The sequence below is a fragment of the Cinclus cinclus genome, chromosome 1, assembly GCF_963662255.1.
Source record: "Cinclus cinclus chromosome 1, bCinCin1.1, whole genome shotgun sequence".
NCBI lineage: Eukaryota > Metazoa > Chordata > Aves > Passeriformes > Cinclidae > Cinclus > Cinclus cinclus.
Window position 1 is genome coordinate 19,097,480 of NC_085046.1, and position 20,541 is coordinate 19,118,020.

General features: G+C 35.3%; 1 protein-coding gene across 1 annotated transcript in view; it reads right to left on the bottom strand.

The window, feature by feature from the left end:
* Positions 1-20,541, bottom strand: part of MALRD1 (MAM and LDL receptor class A domain containing 1) — a 236,579-nt gene that overhangs the window by 154,408 nt on the left and 61,630 nt on the right. The window contains exons 17-20 of the mRNA XM_062500144.1: positions 19,629-20,041; positions 5,634-5,721; positions 2,748-2,924; positions 263-440 (exon numbers count right to left, since the gene is read on the bottom strand). Of these exons, the coding sequence (XP_062356128.1) occupies positions 263-440; positions 2,748-2,924; positions 5,634-5,721; positions 19,629-20,041 (856 nt within the window). The remainder of the gene's footprint in view (positions 1-262; positions 441-2,747; positions 2,925-5,633; positions 5,722-19,628; positions 20,042-20,541) is intronic.

Below are 20,541 nucleotides of genomic sequence, written 5' to 3' on the forward strand. Positions count from 1 at the left end.
ACTGAAACTTTTGGGAGTTACTTATAGAGCGGTGTTTAGAAATTTTTACCTGCTTATTAATGTTTCTGTTATTTATTTTGGTTCATCTGTAGTATTAATCCTGCATACCCGTTTCACTGACTGTTAGTTAATTACATGTCATTAACAAATCAGTAAACTGCTTCAATATTGTAAATGGAGCAATTTCTCCCCTTGACAATCTATATGTGGTTAAGATCACACCTTCTAGAAGAGACTCAAGCACCTGAAAAAATGTACTCACATAGTATGATCCATTAATGGGCAGTGTTCTTCTTGCTCAGGATAGAGATTTGCTCCTCTTCCAAGTTGCCACTTGAATGTTTTTTTCATAAGTATGGAATAGTTTTCTGACATCTGTTCCAAGGCTGGTTGATGCCATCCACACAGGTCTTTATCTTCAAAGCCACAGACTTCCATAACTTCAGAGATTAAGAGTAATTACTCATGTGTATATAAAAACTGAAAATCATTAACTCATGTTAGAACCCAATAAGCAACATGGAAATAAAAAGGGTTCAGCTTATAGTATATGTGAACACTGACACACAATACTAACATGCCTAGTTTTTTCCTTACTGATAAAACATGACTTGTGTATTTTCTCCTCTATAAGACAGATTCTAATTTTGGGAATATATAAATTCATTTGCACCTCAGTATCTACCTTCATGTGAATTCTGACGAGCTCTCAGGTAATTCTAATAATCTGACATGTACTATTCATGGAAATTCATGCAAAATTCATCAGCCAAGAATCGGTGAGCTGCTCTATGGTTCTGTCTCCAGCCCTGTAGACTGACGACATTAGCAAATCATTGTATATTGTCTACAAAGTCCATGACCATAACTCCAGAAGCAAAAAAAAAAACAAAAAAAAAAAAAACCAAAACCACCAAACCAGCTTTCAAGCAGTCCTCACAAAAGTTGAAAGTTACATAAAAATGCATCTATTTGGTATTGGTATCAAATACTGTATTGTTGTCTTACTAAATGAATATGCAGTGGCCTACCAATAAGTTTTGTCTTCCTGAGCAACAAAGTGAGATCACTACTGACCCTACTTAGGGTAAAGAAACTGATTTTATTTTTCATTTCTGCTGTGGATATTTATTTTCCAGCACATGGTCCAAGTTGAGTCTAGTCATTCTCCAGAACTTTGGAACAGATTATTACACTTAAATTTAAGTGACTGCTGTGAAACTTGTGCAAGGGAAAAGAGAAATTATTTCAACCCATAAACCGATTTAAAAATGCTGCATCAAGAAACCACGGTTCGTTGGTAGAATGTGCCTGATGGTTCCTTCCTTGAAGGCTAAAAAGGGTAGGCTAAAGAGAGAGTGACTCTTGATTTATAGACTATATATCCTCATTAAGGAAGCAAACTGCAGCCAGTGTGATCTCATGAACTGCCCATGTGAACATTTAGGTATTTTCTGAGAATGAAGAGTTGCATTAAATGCTTAGTCCCCTTTTTAGCATGCTTTGTAAACATATTTAAAGTGCCTCTGAGAAAGATGCCACCTTCCTGTGACCATATTTCAGTCAGGATGTTTTAAAGTCCTAGTCCAGCATTGTCATTTAAGTGATAAATTCCCATCTTAGTGATTGGAGACCTCAGACAGAGCAAATATGTAAAGATGTATTCTCCACAGTATTTATCTTGCTTAGAAAGAAAAGATGCTTTATAAGTTAACGTAAATTTCTGAGGGTAGAAATATTCAGAGAGCTCTGCATTTATGTTTCAAGGCAAGATTTCAATGATGTTTCTTCTCACTATAGGAAACTACCCAGTGGTACTTAAACATCAGATGCATTTCTTCCAGTAATTCCCACATTAAAAAATAGACATAGGGAGTGAATGATAGTTTTCCTCACTGAGCCCTCAGCCCTGAGAGAGCTGATTGAATTCCCTTCACAATGTGTAATGAATTCAGAGCTTTCATTTTCAGTGACAATAGTTTTGCTGGCAAAGGCTGATGAGGTCACTGTCTCTAGATGTCTGTCCCCCTCATTAACTGGCTTTGGTGTAGTAGTACTTTCAAGTACTGTTCTTTGAGGCAAAAGGAAGTCATTAACAGCTTCTAAAATGCTACTGTGTGAACTGCTTCAACTCAGAAGCAATCAACAATTTCTTAGATCTTTATGGGCACCATGTGGGAACCTTGTCTGCTGTCCCCCTTACAGTGTTCCCATAAGACTATCATAGCTTTGCAGGCTGGAATTCACTTATGTGTGGAGTAGGCTTAAATTCACAATTATTGCTGATGGTGAAGCAATTTTGTATATAAAAAAGCTCCCAACAACCAAACAAGCAAACCAAATCCATACTCACTGAAGTAGGCAAGAAGTGGATATGATTCTCCCAGATGTCTACCCCAGACAAACTCTAAAGTTTTTCTCTCTTCCAGTCTGGACTAGTGAACATTTTGAGAAATTATGCTCACTTAAAATTGTCATGTATGGTTACAAATCATTAAGGAACTGAGGATTCCTTCCCCTGCCACACTTTGGTAATAACTTGAAATGTTGAGTCTGAATCAGAAGGCTGAAAGTGCATTACATCACACATATTAAGAGTAAAAAGTTATTATTTTCCTGGGCAAAACCACATTAAAATAATATCTAGGTGTTAATACCAAACTGCAAAGGTAAGAGAGCTGCCAAAACAATGTATTGAATACCCACAAACCAGTAAGGTAGCAAAGAATGAGATTTGATCCACTCACCACAAGCTGATTCATCAGATTTATCAGAGCAGTCAGGTCTAAAATCACACTTCTGGATCATCTGGATGCAGTGGCCAGAGTCTCGACACACAAACTCCTTCTCTGTGCAGTTGTTCATGGGGAGTGTGGCAGGAACTGAAGTTCCTGAAGTAGTTGTCGAAGCAGTGGGCAAGTTTCCTTTGAAAACAGAGCCAAAAGGATGTTGAGTACCTGGACTAAGGCATTCCAGCTCCAAAATGATTTCTCCCCTTGTCACTGCCCCCCTTTCCCAGGGTATGGCTTTGCTGGAATCATGCCTGGACACTGGAATGACTTAAATGCTGTTCAGCAGGAACTGAATTTGAGCTTTCCTCAGTGGAAAATATTAGTTTTGTCACACCATCCAGACAATCTTTGGGACTTGCAGGATTTACACCTCTTGCTGCTTTTTCAAATTTGGATTAACGCAGTCAGTAATTTCAAAAAACTAATGCCAAGGCTTGCACAGCAATCACAGAAACTGATTTTCCCTGTGAACCAAGACTAACAGATTATTCAGATGATAATGTTGGTTTTTTTTTAATATGTTGATTACTACAAGAGACTGTGGAAATTACTATTTAACCTTCTTACCTTGTAAATTTATTGCAGAAAAAAATATTTTCTCATTAGAGAAATTATTCTGAGGTCACCACCTTGTTCCACCACCTCCTTTATATTTCATTCAAACTCATTACCACTTCTTTCAAATCAATTGTCTTTTTTATCCTCCTATTCTTTACTACGAGCCTTTCTTCAAGCTTTCTTTCTTTTGTTGAAAACCTTTGCTATTATTGTCCATAAAAGGAATTTTCATTATAAAACTCCTTTTTAAAAGATAATAATTTATGAAATTATTAGCTGTAGTGCATAATGCACCTGAGCAATACACCTGAGTTAATTAAAAAGTACAGATGAAGACTTTTTATGTAAAATGTGTCTGAGATAGCATATTTTTTTCTATCCTTGAAAGCTGAAGCACTAATATTGATAATAAATTACCCATTTCTATTTTTTAGGGTAGAAAGAAAATCTATGACACTAAATAAATTATTTTCTAGTCAAATGAAAGTTACTCTCTAAATGTCACAAAACTCAAACAAAAGACTTGGGGGAAGGAATGTTTTAAAGTAAGAATTGTATGATAAATTTATCTGCAACTCAGAATAACAGCAAAGGCCTCATTGGTCAGAAGTTTGTAAATATGAATGCCACATTAAAGACTCTGCTCCTGAAACACTGAAATGGAAGAAGAATTTTTGAATCATCAATAGCCTTCACAACATCTGAAAAGAAAGGAGGTTCTGATACTTCCTCTATTTTGAAATAATTTATTTTCTGTACTTTATTAAATACCATTTTGTCCGGAGCAAGCATCACTGAATAGCCTTTGGTTAGGGCATTTGAATGATGTGTTGAAGCAGTACATTCAAGACTCAAAAGATTCAACATCTTTAATGTTACTTATGACTGACTTGCCCACCAAGCTGTCAAACCCATCTCTCCCTTTCATTATTTGGTCACTTAAGGTGGAGCAAGAGCAATTGGGAAGCATTTGATTCTACTGTGCAGGGACAGGGGAACCTTGCTTCTTCAACTTGATCCAACTTGTGTTAAATATGGTGGAATATGCCATAGGTACTGTCTACTTTGCAGGCTATTCCCACAGTCTCTTTGACTGCTGTTGTTGTAATATTTTTATGGCACAGAGCAATTAAAATAAAGGCAGGACCCTGGACTGTCTCAAAATTTGCTCTCAATTTTAAAACACATAGAACCCAAAACCTGATTCCTGACTAGCATTACACTTGAGTATTTTCAGCTTAGTTTCCCACACACAACGAAGGGGATTTTTTTCCTTATTTATGAACTTTGAAATCCTGACTTTCTATGCTTTCCAATTTCTTGTTTATTTTTAAAGTTCTCTTCATAACTTTTTTGAAAATATTTAGGAATTTTCTGATTAGCTCTTTTAACATTTTCTTTCCCAAATATAAGGCACAATCCATTAAACTGAGTATTTACAAAAAGCCTTTATATCCAAAATGTTATAATTACTGCTTTACCATGTATATATATAGTAAAACACTAGATAATTATCTGCAAAAGAAATACCATACATATTTAATATTCCTCACAGAACTAATTATATCTATAAGAATTTTTTGGAGTAGTAGAGCAAAATGCATCTGCACTAGGGTGTTTAGAGTAAGTGTTAGGATAATATTCAGACACTGTTCTAAATTGTTTGCTGCTCTACAGCCCTGTCATGACTTAGAGCAACTTTCATATCAAATATATAACCCTGCAATGCCTGCTGCAGCTCATGGTAGCCCTCTTAAAACCTCTTCTGTGGTGAATTCTAGGTCCTGAGTCTGGTGTCTTGAAGCACGTATATTTTGAGATATAATATTTTACAATTCTGTAGAGATTGTTCTACCCTTGGTAACAATGACTGGTGATAACAGCTTGCTCTGTCACCTGAACTGTGTGCTGTCATGTGAGAGCAATTGGCACAGTAAGTATGTTAAAAATTATTAGGGGAAGGTGGAAAGCTGTATCAAACTGAATTGGCTGAATGAAAGTTCAGTTCATTTACACACAGCTAAGTTTCTTTTATCTTCTAGGAATCAAGATCTAAGAGTATGGAAACTGCACACTTCACCCTAAGGAACTCTTTTGGACCTTACATGCACAGCAGAAACTATTTTGTGCTAATGCCTGGATATGAGGGACTGAGAAGCTGAGAAACAAGCCTGGATTTCCTAAGTCACAGTTTTACCTGGTTTTTAATTTTCTAGTAATGATATTTACAAATGACAGCAACAAATCAACTCACAGCTTGGAGATGTGTATTTCAACTCTTACCATTGTAAAGGGTACAGCCCAGAAAAGACACATCATCAAGTCCAATGTCTCCAGTGAAACCATCTCCTACGGTACCTTTCACCAAAATCTACAAAAACAAGAATTACAAAAGCATTTTTTACTGTTTAGGAGACTTCCACTTCTCATTAAATATTCCTAATGAATTGATAGAGAAGTCATTTTCCATGTTTCACATTTATTCTGGGGGATATTGTCTATTTAAATAAAATTTATGAAAGAGACTAATTATTATCAGCTTTCACTGGTGGTCACATTAATCATAGTAAACCATAACAGAATGTTTGGCTACACAATGGTGTAAATTCACTGAAACATCACTGTGATATAAAACGATGGCAAGACATTATAATAAGTGGCATATTATGATTACCTCCTCTGATAGTTATTGTAATAACATTAATCATGCTTAAATATAGCACCATACATTTAAAAATATAATAGACTCTCATATAAATTTCAGTATGATGAAAATAATTAGGCAGTTAAGAAATGAGCTATGGAACTTCTTAAAGAAAAATATCCTACTATTTCATTAGATTTGTCAGTGTTGTATTTGCTTCATTATTGTCTACTGACAGGGAATAGGAGAAGTTGGTGTTTGTGAAATACTCTCTGGAAGACTAAATAAACCTCCTCTCTTCTATCTGTTGCTGAGTGATAAATACCCAGGACATGATTAGTGAAAGATTTGATAAGTATATTCTTAGTTTAACTAAACACTAAATCCCTGCTTATAAAAATAATGAAGCCTTCTCAAACCACATACTTTGAAAAGAAATAAACGTATGTTTTTGCTGATCCAACAGAGTTCAAACACTGTTATTTCTTTGCCATTGTTTTAAATCTTTGTTTTACATGCTACACACACACATTCAGTTTCAGAAATGTTGCATAAAATTTGTAACACATTTTTTTCAGGTTTTTTCTCACTTCAGTAAAAAAATAGACATTAATGAAGCATAGTGGCAAAAATATGTCAGTTCTGCTTCAGAGTACTGTTAGTTCTATTGTTTTTGTTGTGATTTATTTATGTGCAATTTTATTTGTAAAGAAAGGTTATATTCAACAAGAACAATTTTTCAATGATTTGTGCATAGATTTTTAAACATTACACTTGAAATTAATTACCCTGTAACAGGAGGAAAAAATACTTCAAAAATGCAAGGAATGGTCTTAACTGCGTAAAAGTAAAAGAACAATATCAGTCTAAATATGTTAACACTGACAAATTTGTTTCTGCTATTCTGAAGTTGCACGTGAGTTGTAGATTTATTACTAATGCTGATATCACCAAGGTAAATAAAAATGATTACACTTCATTTATATATTACATCCATTAGACAAAATAAATGAGTATGCTAAAAGAAGACAGGCATATGTTCCCTTCTATGGGTATGCTCCAGATGGGCCATTTTAGCAAAAAATATATTTCATGTGAATGAGAACAATAAATTACAGCATTACGTTTTATTGCCTTCACAGCCCTATGGGATTCTTATTTTTCCCCCAAGATACCCACAGATATCCTTTATAATATTACCCCAGGATTTTGGATTTTATTAGATTAAAATGGGGACAATGATAACACATGGGTACCAATAGCAATAAAATGGTTAGACATGGGAAATAGGACAAACAACAATATCTACTATTTGGAAAAGCCATGCAAGGAAATTTATTATTCAAAAATTAAAAATCTTTTTCTGTATTTTTGACTGTCAAACACACAGCAGTTTAAATATAATTTTCAATTTGTTTTCAAAGTATGAATGATTATCTACTTGAAATTAATTACTTATTAATTAGCTCAAATTCAGAAAAAGAGGCAGTGAGTTTGTTTAATTATACAGCTATTATTAAGATAAACCCAAATACCCTCACAACTACATTAATTTTCCATGGGATGGGATTGTGCACTTGTAGATGTCACTGCTGGATGTTCAAGGAGCTTCAGTCCCCAAGTCTGCCTGTGCCCATGTCCCCAGTCCTGACAGACACATAGGCTGAGGGCATCCTTATTTAACATCGTCCGTCAAGGTTTCCTCTAAGATAGATGCACTCTTGAACCTTAAGCAGGAATATATTTTTAAAGGGATTAAAAATATCCAAAATTAGAAGTGACAGGACACAGTTCTCCAGGGGGAAGTGAATTCAGAATGCCCTTACACTGCTTATCATTTTGACTTTGTTAAAAATCTCCCCCCTTACATTTTTTTTTTACCTTTATCTATGCACTTGGGGAGTCCGATATTCGGACATATAGAAACACATAAAAAGTAATAGTGGCATAGGTATACCCTTAAAACTGAAAATAAAACCAAATTATGAGTTTAGAGCCTCAGTACAGAGCATAGTCTATCTGCCACTGTGGTTAAACTTTGAACACTTATATTAATTTGCCAGATGTAATTCTGCAAACTTCATAAGATGTTATTAAGCATCTTCTAGGAAATTCATCTGCTGTGAAACTTACTTCACATCACATTTATTATTTGAATGAGAAGAAATAGTTTCCAATTTTGTCTTTTCAGAAGTCTAAGATCCAGACTCAATGAAATTTATAAAGGTATCAAAAGGTATTTCACATAAAGGGAAAAAACCCAATTATATGAAAGTAAACTGTATTAGAATGACACTCTGTACACATAAAGGGAATGATCCCTTAAGATTTTGAACGAAATAGGCTTTTGAAGAGTGAAGTGACGTTATGACAAGTGTTAATGGAGGAATTACAATGCGTAATATAGTTCTGTACAAATGCTTAATTTTTTACAGTAATGTTCATTTCTGTCACTAGCCAATTCCCACTGAAGGTTACCAAAGTAAAATCTTAATTTCTGTACAAGCACAGTTTAAAATAGAATGGAATTAATTTCAGAAACTGTGGTGTATTCATAATTCTGAGGGTTTCTGAATGTCTAGGAAATAGTGAAATTAGTTCTAATGTGTTTAACTTGTATTTTAGACAAACAGTAATTCGGGTTTGTCACAGAAACTGTCAACAGTGCTATTTAGTGATTTTCTTTTTAGTTAGAGCTTGGTAATTTAGATTAGGTTTGTACGATGATTTCTGGCAAGAAATCATGTGATTTGGTTTAAGCAGGAAAGAACAATCGCACAGAACAAAACACTTCTATAAAAACTCTTGTTGTAACTTACTGAAAGCAAAGTAATACACATTTCTCTGCATATCTCTGAAGTAAACTACACCTTTGTTTTAATGTTAGGGATGAATAAAGAAAATTGTATAGTAATGTATAATAACTTTTCATCAAAAAAGCAACAAATTCCTTATGAGGTGATGGAACTTCTGTAATTTCAAAGGAAAAGCCACAGAACAAACCTTCAAAGCTTCCTTTTAGTTAAAATATTTTCTTCCAATGATCATATCACAAGTCATGTCATAAGTCGTCACTGTAGAATGTTTTTTCAAGAATGCATGAACATATTCCTATAATAATTTCTCAAGAATTACATTCAAAAGGAAACTATTTTCCAAGAAAACACAGTTCTTTCAGAAAATAAAAAAGAGAAATTTAGATTTTATTTTGAATTTTTGAGTAGTTATTAATTCATGTCAAATAAGATATTGACTGCTTTGATGAGTCCGAACATAGTAATTCCTCCTTGGCTTTGTTTCTCTGCTTCCTCAGATGCCATCAAAAGAGTAGGCACTGTGGATTTGAGATTATTCCCCCAATCTCTCATCTAGATATCTGGTTGCATTCTGTTCTTGTGGCATTGAACTATTCCTCTGTACCTGCTGCAAAAATGTTTGTCTTAAGGAAAAAAAAATGTGTGTGGGTTGTCAGAGTCTGTTCCAGCTTTCCCTCTCTTGGGGGTAATGATTTAGGCAATCAGAGCTGTTACATGCTGTGTGGCACCCTTCCAACCCCAAAAGCAAGCACAAGTGGAGACAATTCCATCAGCTTCTGGAAAGATTATCAACACATCATTTTAATTATACCCACTGAAAAGCTCAAGATCACACTGCCCTTCTTCAAAGCTCATCAGCCCTTTCCTTTGTGACCATTGAAAATGCTTTAGAAATTAATGTCTCAAGACTTCAAAAGTTGAAATAAAGTCCTTTTGCACAGGTGTCCAAATGAATTGTTACCAGCCTTCTTAAGGTTACACACATAAAATATGAAAAATCTTGTGTCAAATATTTGATGTTTTACAGTGCTTGGTTTTACAAGATACTGAAAACCACTAGTTCTAGTTCAGTAAAGCACTTTATCACTCTTTGCTATAAGCTTGTGGACCCTCATGCTGATTTATGATGTTTTTTACAGCATTTCTCCAAAGTGCAGTTGAATCACATTTCTATCCTGCTCTAAACTATTCAGTGATATTGGTGGGATTAATAACTACATATTCTGGGAGTCTTTACTTTCCTGTATTAAGACCACAAAACTTCATTCAAGAGAAAAGATCCAGTTGACATTCAGTAATATTAGTACTGGAAGAATTATTGCAGAAGTACTATATTGTCAGTGCCTAAAAATTTCTGTGGTTCTAGGTTTATAAAACAACATGTTTAGCCTGCCCCTTTGGGAAACATCTATATAGCAATTATAATTATGAAACTAGATTTAAAACACCTTAAGTTCATGGTTACTTTTGATTTAATCTACAAGGATATACAAAGTCTGTTTTCTTTTCTCCCAAACAGGGCTTCCCTCAGATTTTCATGTAAATAAGTAAAACAAAACAAACAAACAAAAAAAACCCAAAAAAAATGAAAACCACAAACAAACCAAAACCAAAACAAACAAACAAACAAACACAAAAAAACCCCACAAACAAAAAATCCAAGGATTCTGGCCGAGTTACGATATCAAATACCTGGGACTTATGATCCTGAAAATGTCCCACATTGGCTAGGATAACTTGTTATCACCTGAGTACTTCTGTCCCTCCCTTTTGTACAGTAGACCATATCAAGATATAAAGGGCTGCAGAAAGACATCTTCATATCTCTGCCTAGGGAAGCCTGAATTGGACTGAATGGACAGGCTTTGATGTGATCTGTGCAGTGTTTTCTGCTAAGGCAATGCTTCCAAGCTGAGATAAGGAGCATCCTAAGAGGAGACACTCACTGCTTTCTTTTCAATGCTTGTGAAAATATTTGCAGTAATAAACAGTGAGTTATCTGTTCAGCAGCAAATGCTAGTGAGCAAAGGGATCATTATGAGACCTTCTGCCTAAAGATGTGGACCTTTCCTGACCCAAAGAATTTTTCCTGACTTACTTATACAGAATTGCTGCTCCTACATCCATGCATGTGGACTTAACCCTCCCAAGGTAAGAAAATAATAACAGAGAGATATCACCAGAATATGTGGGTTGACATGAAATTCTGTCTTCATTACAGTTAATGAGAGTTTTGATATATACTTCAGTGGGAGCAGATTTCTATATTGTTTCTTAATGCTGCTATAAGCATACTCAATAAACAGAAAGATTGTGAAAAATATTTTTTAAATCCTCTGCTTGATATAAAGGATAACATTATGGAAACAAATTTCATTAAATCTGCAACAAAGAACAGCTTTGCTGTGATCTTCCTGTTATATTTTCAAAGATGGCTTCTAGATTCAGTTAAGCCATGAGATAAAAGACACTAACATTTTTCTTCTCCTTGAAAAGTTGTCCAAGTCTCATTTTCCTGTTTGGCAGTTGCTGATAAATAATATAGTAATATCAATAGGAAATATGAAACAGTATTCTTAATCTTCATTAAAACATAACTCCTATCTTACACGATACCCCTTGAATTCAAATGGCTGAACTCAGTGACCATGGGTTCTGAAAGATGGTAAAAACTTTTCCTTCAGGTTTTCTACATTTAAAACATGGGCGGAACTTGACAGTTCAGTATTGAATAGAAAGGCTATTTTTACTTTATGTGATTTCCTTTGAAAAGCCTGCATGTAAATGGGGGGGGGGGGGAGGGAGGGGGAAGGTAAAAAACACTCACCCCTGCTCCCTTATACTCTCCATTCTAAAGAAGAAGACAAATTACAAGGAAGTGATGGACTTGAAATTAAGAATATCATTTTCACTGGAAAAGGCATTATTAGAGATAGATTAGAAATTCTTATTCCTTGTCCCCTTTGTGCACAGGTTGTGACTTGATGACATAATGACAAGTCTTCCAGAACATGTCAATAAAACAACAGCACAAAGAATTAATTACTTCAATTGCTAGAGTGGATTATCTCTTAAGTATTCTGATAGCACTGAATAAAAGGCCACCATCTTTCCCAAAGGCCTGAACTAAGGCCACAGAATTTTCTCTGAAGGTTTGTACAATGTATTCTGATTTCTTATGTGACTTCCTTGTTTCCACAGTTTTCTCTGTTCTGGAATCCATTTATCAAAAATGGCAAAACTGTTGTTTAGGAATGACTTTTAAAGAAACTCACACTACCTGTTTTTCAAATACACTGCATTGTGCCACACACATTTTCAGTATGAAAATTCTCTGTATTTCACTTCATACTGTAGGTATTGAATAGTCTTCACTATCAATGCAAAGTTCACCATGAACCACAAAGTCTTACAGTTATTTTTAACCCCTTCCACAAGTGCCTTGGTTCCCACATGTCCACTCTATGTGTATATTGTTTCTGATGTCAATTGTGGACTAGTTAGGAAACCTGAGCATGAATTGCCCAAACTAGAGCCTATACAAGTTCTGTATGAAGTATGAACATGAGATTGACATGAGACATCTTTTGTTCCTGGCCCTCTACAGCCCCTTGAGGCTGATTGTGAGGATGGGACTTGGTAGAGAGCTTGGGACTTCCAAGTGCAAGAATTAGAGCTGCCATACCAAAAGGCATTGGCACTTCAATAGAACAGACTTGGACTAATCCACATGATTTGGCCTGACAGAGCCACCTCTGGAACAGTTCAGACACCCTGAAACCATCTCTGCACATCACACCTGCAGGACATATTCTAAAAAGGCATGAAGGTTAAATGTAAGCAAGACAAATTTTTGGGGTTTGGGTATGTAGTTTTCTTTTTGGTTGGTTGGTTTTTTCCTTTCTCTTGTTTAAAAGCCTTGCAGAATTGTGTAGGCTTTGCCCTGGGCTTCACACAAAAAAGTGTGTCCAGCCAGCCAAAGGAGGTGATTCTGCTGCTCTGCTCCAACCCTGGTAAGCTCACACCTGGAATACTGCATCCAGGTCTGGATTCCTCTGCATAAGAACCACATGGACCTCTAAGAGGAGGTCTAGAGGAGTGCCTCAAAAACTGGTCAGAGCATTGGAACATCTCTCCAATGAAGACAGTATGAAATATGTGATTTTAGAGAAAGGAAGGATCTGTGGAGAGCTTATGGCAACATCTCAATACTTAAAGGTGGCTCATAAGAAAAATAGATGGAGACTTTTTTCCAAGACTTTTACTCATAGGACAAGGGACAGTGATTTAAGACTGAAAGAGAAGAGATTTAAATTGGACATGAAGGAAGGACATTTTTACAATGATGGTGAGAAGTGTGCTGGTCAGGTTGGATGAGAATTTAAGCCACATTTTATCTGGTACAAGATGTCTCTTCCCATTTGGAAATGTAAAGGTCCATATTAGCCAATTAATAAAAACTTGCTCCAGAGTCAATTACATACAAAACTCTGTAGGTCTGCCTGAAACCACAGGCTATAAAATGCCACACTGAAAACAAAATGAGAATGATGACTGCAAACAGGCCAGAAACCAACAGCACAAAGTAAATGTAAAAGCCACAGAGTATTGTACAATATACAAAGAAGTGTCACAGATAAAATAAGCCAATACACAGATTAGAAACAAAGAAGAACAGTCAGAAAAAGAGTGATTGAGATGCAGGAAATATGTCTAGATATTCATTTATATGAAGTAGTATTTGAGGAGTAAGGAGAAACAAAAGCAAATGGTAACATTTAAAGGACACGAGGGGAAAAAAAAGAATAAAAAGAAAAGAATTCCTGAATATTAATCTCAGCAGATTATTAGGGGAAGTACAAAGGAGAAGAGTAGGAGAAGGAAGATGAAGAATGATAAATTAAAAATTGAAGCTGAAGCTGTTTTTTAAGTGGAAATCTATGCTGTCTAAATTTTTGTGTGGCAATTGCTAGCAGCGAATGGATCAAAAGCAATAACATAAAAATGATCACAAGTGGATATTAGACATATAATGAATGTCTTAGAGAAGTCCTTGATAAGTTCAGAGCTGCTTCAACACTAGATTTTAATGAAAAATATGCACCTAGCCAACTAAACAGTACCAAACTCCTACCAGTATATCAACACACACTGAAATGAGGCCCTGAAAAAGGAAGTAGACAATCAAATCAGGGCAGAAGGCTAACAACACTTGACAATAATAAACGGGGTTCAGTAAGGGCGAAAGTGACTGCAGAAAATCTAAAATCACAGCTAGAATATAAAAAAGAGCGAGCTCCCAATGCACCAAAAGCTCAGTGCCCCACAGCATGAGCACAGATGCGTGGTGGCAAGGTCAGCTGTCCAGCCAACTCAGCGTGTGTCTCCCTATGGATTGCACCATCCACAGCAATGCCACATCCTGGGGGTTTCACGCAGACTCTCAGCAGTGTATGGCAGGCCATAGCCTTGTTATTGTGCTACTGGCCCTTAACAGACTTTTCTTCTGATAATTCGCTGAGTTACTTATTTACTTAGTTCGTTGTTTCTTGTATCCAAAACATCCCTCAGGAATGAACTGCACAACAGACCATCCTAAAATACTATTTCCTTTTGCTTGGATTGTGTTACTTAATGATTCCACAGAATACCTCTCTTGTCTCTATTCACAAAAATGACTAATGATCTTTCACTATGAAGCCATTCTGTGACATTGTTTATTAGATGTTTCTCTGCTAAATCTCAAGCGTCTCTCTGAAAGGACTTACCCAAGTGTTCTAGAAAGGGTCAAATATTTCCACTTTGGTTTGTTTCTGTTTTTGGGTTTTTTTCCCTCCAGTTTAACATTCCCAAAATAAAGGTAAATCTGTGCGTTCCAGAATAGGAAATAATACTTCTCCTTGGGACAATAAAGAGTAATGCACACTCTTTCAGAGAAGTTGCAAGCAAAGAAGTTTAGTTAAGTTTAACCAGCTACATGTTCTCAAATACACCAATATAAGTCCAGAATTTCAACCTGATGCTTGTCAATTAATGACTAGAAAAGGCTGAAAAATTCACACAAGTAAGCCTACAGAACTATCGATGCTAGAAACCCTACTAAAATATTCTCTCTGAGGGGCTGTGAAATAGGATACAAGATCCAAAATTTGCAATTTCCATAGTTCTGATGCTTGTTATGTAGGAAATGAAATTTTAAATTTCCTTACTTGAAGGATATTATAGGTAACAAAGAAAACTACTAAGTCATTATCTTGTCTTAAATTTGTTGAAAGGGTATTTAGTTCACTGTAAGTCCCCCTATTCTACTATTCATGTATGAAACACAATTATCACCACTAGAAATGCATGAAAGAAAAGCATTACATTCTGAAACCTCACAAACTGCCAGAGCAGACTGTTTTTGTTTGAAACAGAACCCCAAACCGCTATGAAAATAGTTTTAAAAACAATTACACCAAAATTTTCATTTACCACTAGAACTCTGAGTCTTTCATTACAGAAATGGCTGGTAGGGTGAGGACGTGAATCAATTCCCTCTTTTCTCAGAAATGTAATTGCAAGTAAAAGCAAGAATTGCAGAAATAACTGAAGGGCAATTTTTGTGATACGGTTTCGCTTATTACATAGCAGATGATCAGAATCCCCAAAAAACAGCTGCTGTCTCATCTCACTGAGGAGTGAAAAGAAAGAGTAGAGGGCGAAAAAGCACAACAACCTATGTGATTGCAACCTAACCCACTTTAATACCTTATGTACCATTTTTACTCCTTCCTATCTCTTTTGATAAGATGAATGACAAGTGCCTGGATGTAAAAGATGCTTGCTCACTACACATATATTTGACACCAAACTGATATGTCAGTCATAGCAAAAACCATAATACAAGCACCTGTATACTCCAAAAAAATAGCACAACAGATACAAATAATAGTTGGAGAAAGAATGTTGTTTTGTATTTGTGTTCACAGAACATAATGCTATTCTAGATTCATAGCAAATGTATCATTCTAATTTTCAATCAATATTCCATTACTTTCTAAGATAATACTTAATTGTAAAAAGATTAAAATTATTATAGTGTATCTTTTTGTTTACTTTTCTTAACCACTGGTGAAATAGGAAAGTATCAAACGCATTTTATATCTACTTAATTACAACATTATATTTTGTTATTAATTTCCTTCCAATTTTCTTCCTTATTTTTCACACTTAAACAGAGAAACTTTAATATTTGAAGGCACAAATATGATACTCAGAATACTAAAATTTTTAGTAACTATACCAAATATAGTATTAATAATTAACCTTGGATCTAAACAATGTACTTGCATTTTTAAATTTTATAAGAGCCAATAAAGAAAATGCAAAACTGATCTTTATAAAATCATCATAAAATGATGATAGACTCCCTTATGTACTACTTACATTTTGTGGTATCGAAGATCTACAACCGTATTTGTTTACAGAGATAAACATATAATAAAAAAAGGAATAACTGTATTGGGGTAAAGATAATGTTTATTTTTAAATAGTATATTTTGCAATACGGTAAAATTGCCCTAGGTCTCTTAAGACAGACATGACAGATAGTGATTTATGTCATGACAAGAAGGAGACTACAGTGGCCAAAAGGATTGAGATGGAGAATTTTGCCATTTTTCACATATCATTGTTTCCTTTTCCATATCACTGGAAATATGAATAAATAGAGCAAACTAAGAGAGCAAAATTTTTGTAAAATGTTAAAACAGAATCTTTGCACTTTCTTCTGAGCAGAAACTGTTTCAGATATGACTATTCCAAGGAAGATAAAAGCAAACACTATTCATCCTCAATATGAGTAGGTTACCACAGACACAATCTTATTTTACTACCTTTTCAAATGTTTATCTATAAAAAAGACATGCAAGTAAACTTCTTAGAATGAAAATAAATGCAGCACAATTTGAGAGACAAGGACCCTCGACAGTGGGTTTTTTTTCATGTTGAAACAAGTATCCCATATAATTATAAGGGATAGTTTATAAGGAATTTATTTTTTTAACTTTATTTTTTCCAATTTGAAAAATTGTATAATTTCTCAAAGATAATATCCTTTGCAGAGGAATAGAAACTCTAGATCAATAAAGCTGCAACATTTCTATAAGCTTGTGTATTTGGGACTATTTTTAATACTTGTCAGTAGTAGTATTTGACTGAGATGCTTACATTTGTCTAAGAAAACTGCATTCCTTTTGTTTAAATAGTTTAGCTCCAAATTTACCTTTTCCTCCTCCAGCTACTCCCATTGTTCTCATTGATGTCACATTTAACACTCTGGTGTAAAATACCCGATGGAACAGCAACAAATGTCACCATGGTTTAATGGCAGCTAGAGCAAAGCTTTCTTGACAAAATTAAGATTCTGAGGCTTATTGGGAGTGGGTGTGAGCCAAGGGAGTCTGCTGTTGCCTTTGGGTTTCTGCCAGAGCATTCAATTAATGGGCCTGGAGTTTCATACCTATAGAATTCAAAACTCTCAAAAGGGAATCTGACTTTCAAGGGGTTCTCAAATGCCTTTCTTTACTGCTTTGAATTTTTGGCTGACAACTCCTTCTTTTCCTTGAAGTTGGTGTATAGGCACAATTGTTTATATACTCCCAAAGCTGGCTTCCCATGCTTAGCAAGTAAACTGAAAATGTGAATTTGAGGGATTTATTATTTGTAGTGATTATTTCTCTGACTGGGGTCAACAAATGACCTACTTACATAGGGAGGAAATAGGAAGAGGAGACATCACAGATATATGATTATCTCACACATTTAGAAGAGGACAAGCAAATTGAAGGTCTGACTGATAAAGAGTTAGACTATCTTTGGTCCTAGAGTGTAACATTTTCTATTCACTAGGAATCTCTGAAAATCCAGTAAGAACTGACAAGATGCACTGGTTAACAGAGAAGATTATGAAGCCAAGACCTGTATTTTAACCAGAAAATTATTTCAACTTCTATCTTATTTTTAGATTTTCATGGAAAAAAAAATCCATTCTCAATTGAATATAAACACTTCATTTGAATCATTGAGATCACCTACAAGGCTTTAATTATGTGGTGTGAAAGCAGTGAAACTCTATGGGGTGTGGGGAACAGAATATAGTAAATATAGAAGCTACAGCTTTAACACTGTTAACACAGCCTGTAGACAGTGAAAAGCAACTGAGGGGCTGTTCTAGTATACATCTCAGTAGAAATACTTCAAATACAGTGCATTTAAACACTATGCACTTACAAGAAAGTTTGGAAAGAGATCAGCACTTGGCAACAGAGAGAGCACAACTTGCTCTCTTCAAAACTTCTGAGTTTTGAAGTGTTGTAGGCTGTGACACAGCAAACTCCACTATAAGATACACAGTACACAATAATGAACTTCAGATCTTGATCTCTTTCTTCAGAAGAATCAAAATTGCATCTCATGCCCCTCAAAAAATTACTCTGAGAAACAAAACTGGATCAAAATAATAGATCTTTGCAATTCCCTGCAAGAAGTGCACAATAGAAAACCCTACCACACTAACATGTGAAAAACATTTCAGTTACTGAATAGACCTTCCTAACTCTCAGGTCAAATATATGACACATGGGTTTTTAGCTCTTTAGGGGAAGGGATGGGAAGGGATGGGAAGGGATGGGAAGGGAAGGGAAGGGAAGGGAAGGGAAGGGAAGGGAAGGGAAGGGAAGGGAAGGGAAGGGAAGGGAAGGGAAGGGAAGGGAAGGGAAGGGAAGGGAAGGGAAGGGAAGGGAAGGGAAGGGAAGGGAAGGGAAGGGAAGGGAAGGGAAGGGAAGGGAAGGGAAGGGAAGGGAAGGGAAGGGAAGGGAAGGGAAGGGAAGGGAAGGGAAGGGAAGGGAAGGGAAGGGAAGGGAAGGGAAGGGAAGGGAAGGGAAGGGGTTTTGATAGCATTATGTTTATATGCCTTTATATTTCTACAAAAGGTCTTGACAGTAAATGAACACTCTCCTTCCATGTGCCTCTTTGAATTCACAGCAATATTAATGCCTTTTCCTCCAAAGAGGAGAGAACTTCTCTCTACTTAAAAATAGTGTTTTGGAAAATAATAACGAACAATCTAAAGAAAATATTTCACTCTATTTAAAAAGAAGGTGGAAGATGTTTCTTTTTATAATATGGTGTGGGGGAGAGGAGGGTGGTAATTTTAGGACCAGTTGACAATCAAGTGAACCAAAGTCTGCCTCTAATAACCCTGCAGAATATCCCAGCTGGAATAAACAGACCAGAAGTAATCAAAGATAAATAATATATACAGTATTTAAAAGATGATCATTTAAGTCAAGATTTATAGCTGTAACTTACTTTCATCATATCTTTCTCCAAGCAATTTTTGACTCAGTCTAACCTGGCAGCCAAATATTTTGTATTGATATTTTTTTCTGGCACTGTATAATTAAAAATTAATTTGTAACTCTTTAAAAGTAAGGCAAAGCAGAGGATATTCTTCTGAACAGAATTAATGAATCAAACTATTTTCTAGTAGATCTGGATACAATTTTTTCAGCAAATCCTTGAAAAACAAAAAACAGTATCCATTTTAAATAACACATATTCAAAATATTAAAATTAAATGGTTTAGGGGGAAAAGTTAATATAACCACAAGAACAAAAATATTTTATGTATTTCCTCAAAAAACCTTACAAATGTATTTTGAAGCAAAATTGATCAGACAGCTACAAATAGCTTTGAGAGTGTGTAGTCATTTATATACTCTCAGGGTTTTACTATGCAGCAAATAAACACTTGACAACTTAGAAGGATCATACCTGAAATGGCTTAGAACTCCTGATGAAGAGTGTCTGTCTGATCCATTTGTTTTCTTGATTTCCAAACTTGTACCACAACAGCCATCCCTTAGTATTACTCACAGTTCTTTGGAAGACTGACAGCTTATAAACTTCTTTTCCAAACATATGATAATGAAAGCGGAAAAAACAGGTTCCGTTGCCAGAAGGGTTGAAGAGAGGACTAAGCAAAACTGCTTTATCTAGGAATTGGCGTGGCTCAGAGGATTCCAGGTAAAGGTAGTGTCCTCTGGCTGTACCTGTCGTGTGATCCTTTAATGGGCCTGTATTAACTGTGGGGGTTGGACCCCGTATTCTGATCCAGTCAAAGTCATCCTCTACATCCTGCTCCCAATTACATAGCCCATTTTCAAAGTCACACTGTAGGTCAGGGTCTGAAACATAAGGAGAACAGACTGTCAGAAATAAAAAAGCAGTATCAAAAGGGGATAGTACTTTAATAATGTTTTTATCCTTGCAAATATTTATTTCCAATATATATCTGTCATATTCTACTCAATGTATTGAATAAACAGAACTGTGAATAAAATTATCCATGTTATTAATTTTATGTATTACTAAAATTAAAGACTGAAAGTGAACAGATTAAAGGAGTTAAAAATGAGGTTAATCGAATGAAATAAACCACACCATACTGTCTTGTAGGTATGCGTGATAAATGATCTAATGCATTTTTGCTTGGCTGATGTAGTCCTAAAAACACGTTGGTGTTTAGGTCTTTATTATTCTCAAGAATATTAACATGAGAATATTATCAAAGCTAAATCAAAGAGTTTATAACACAACTGTGGTTTTTTATTTGACACCAAGGCAAAATGATTTGATTACTTCTAATATAAAATAAAAAAATTTGTTGGAGGTGGTGAACTTGCAT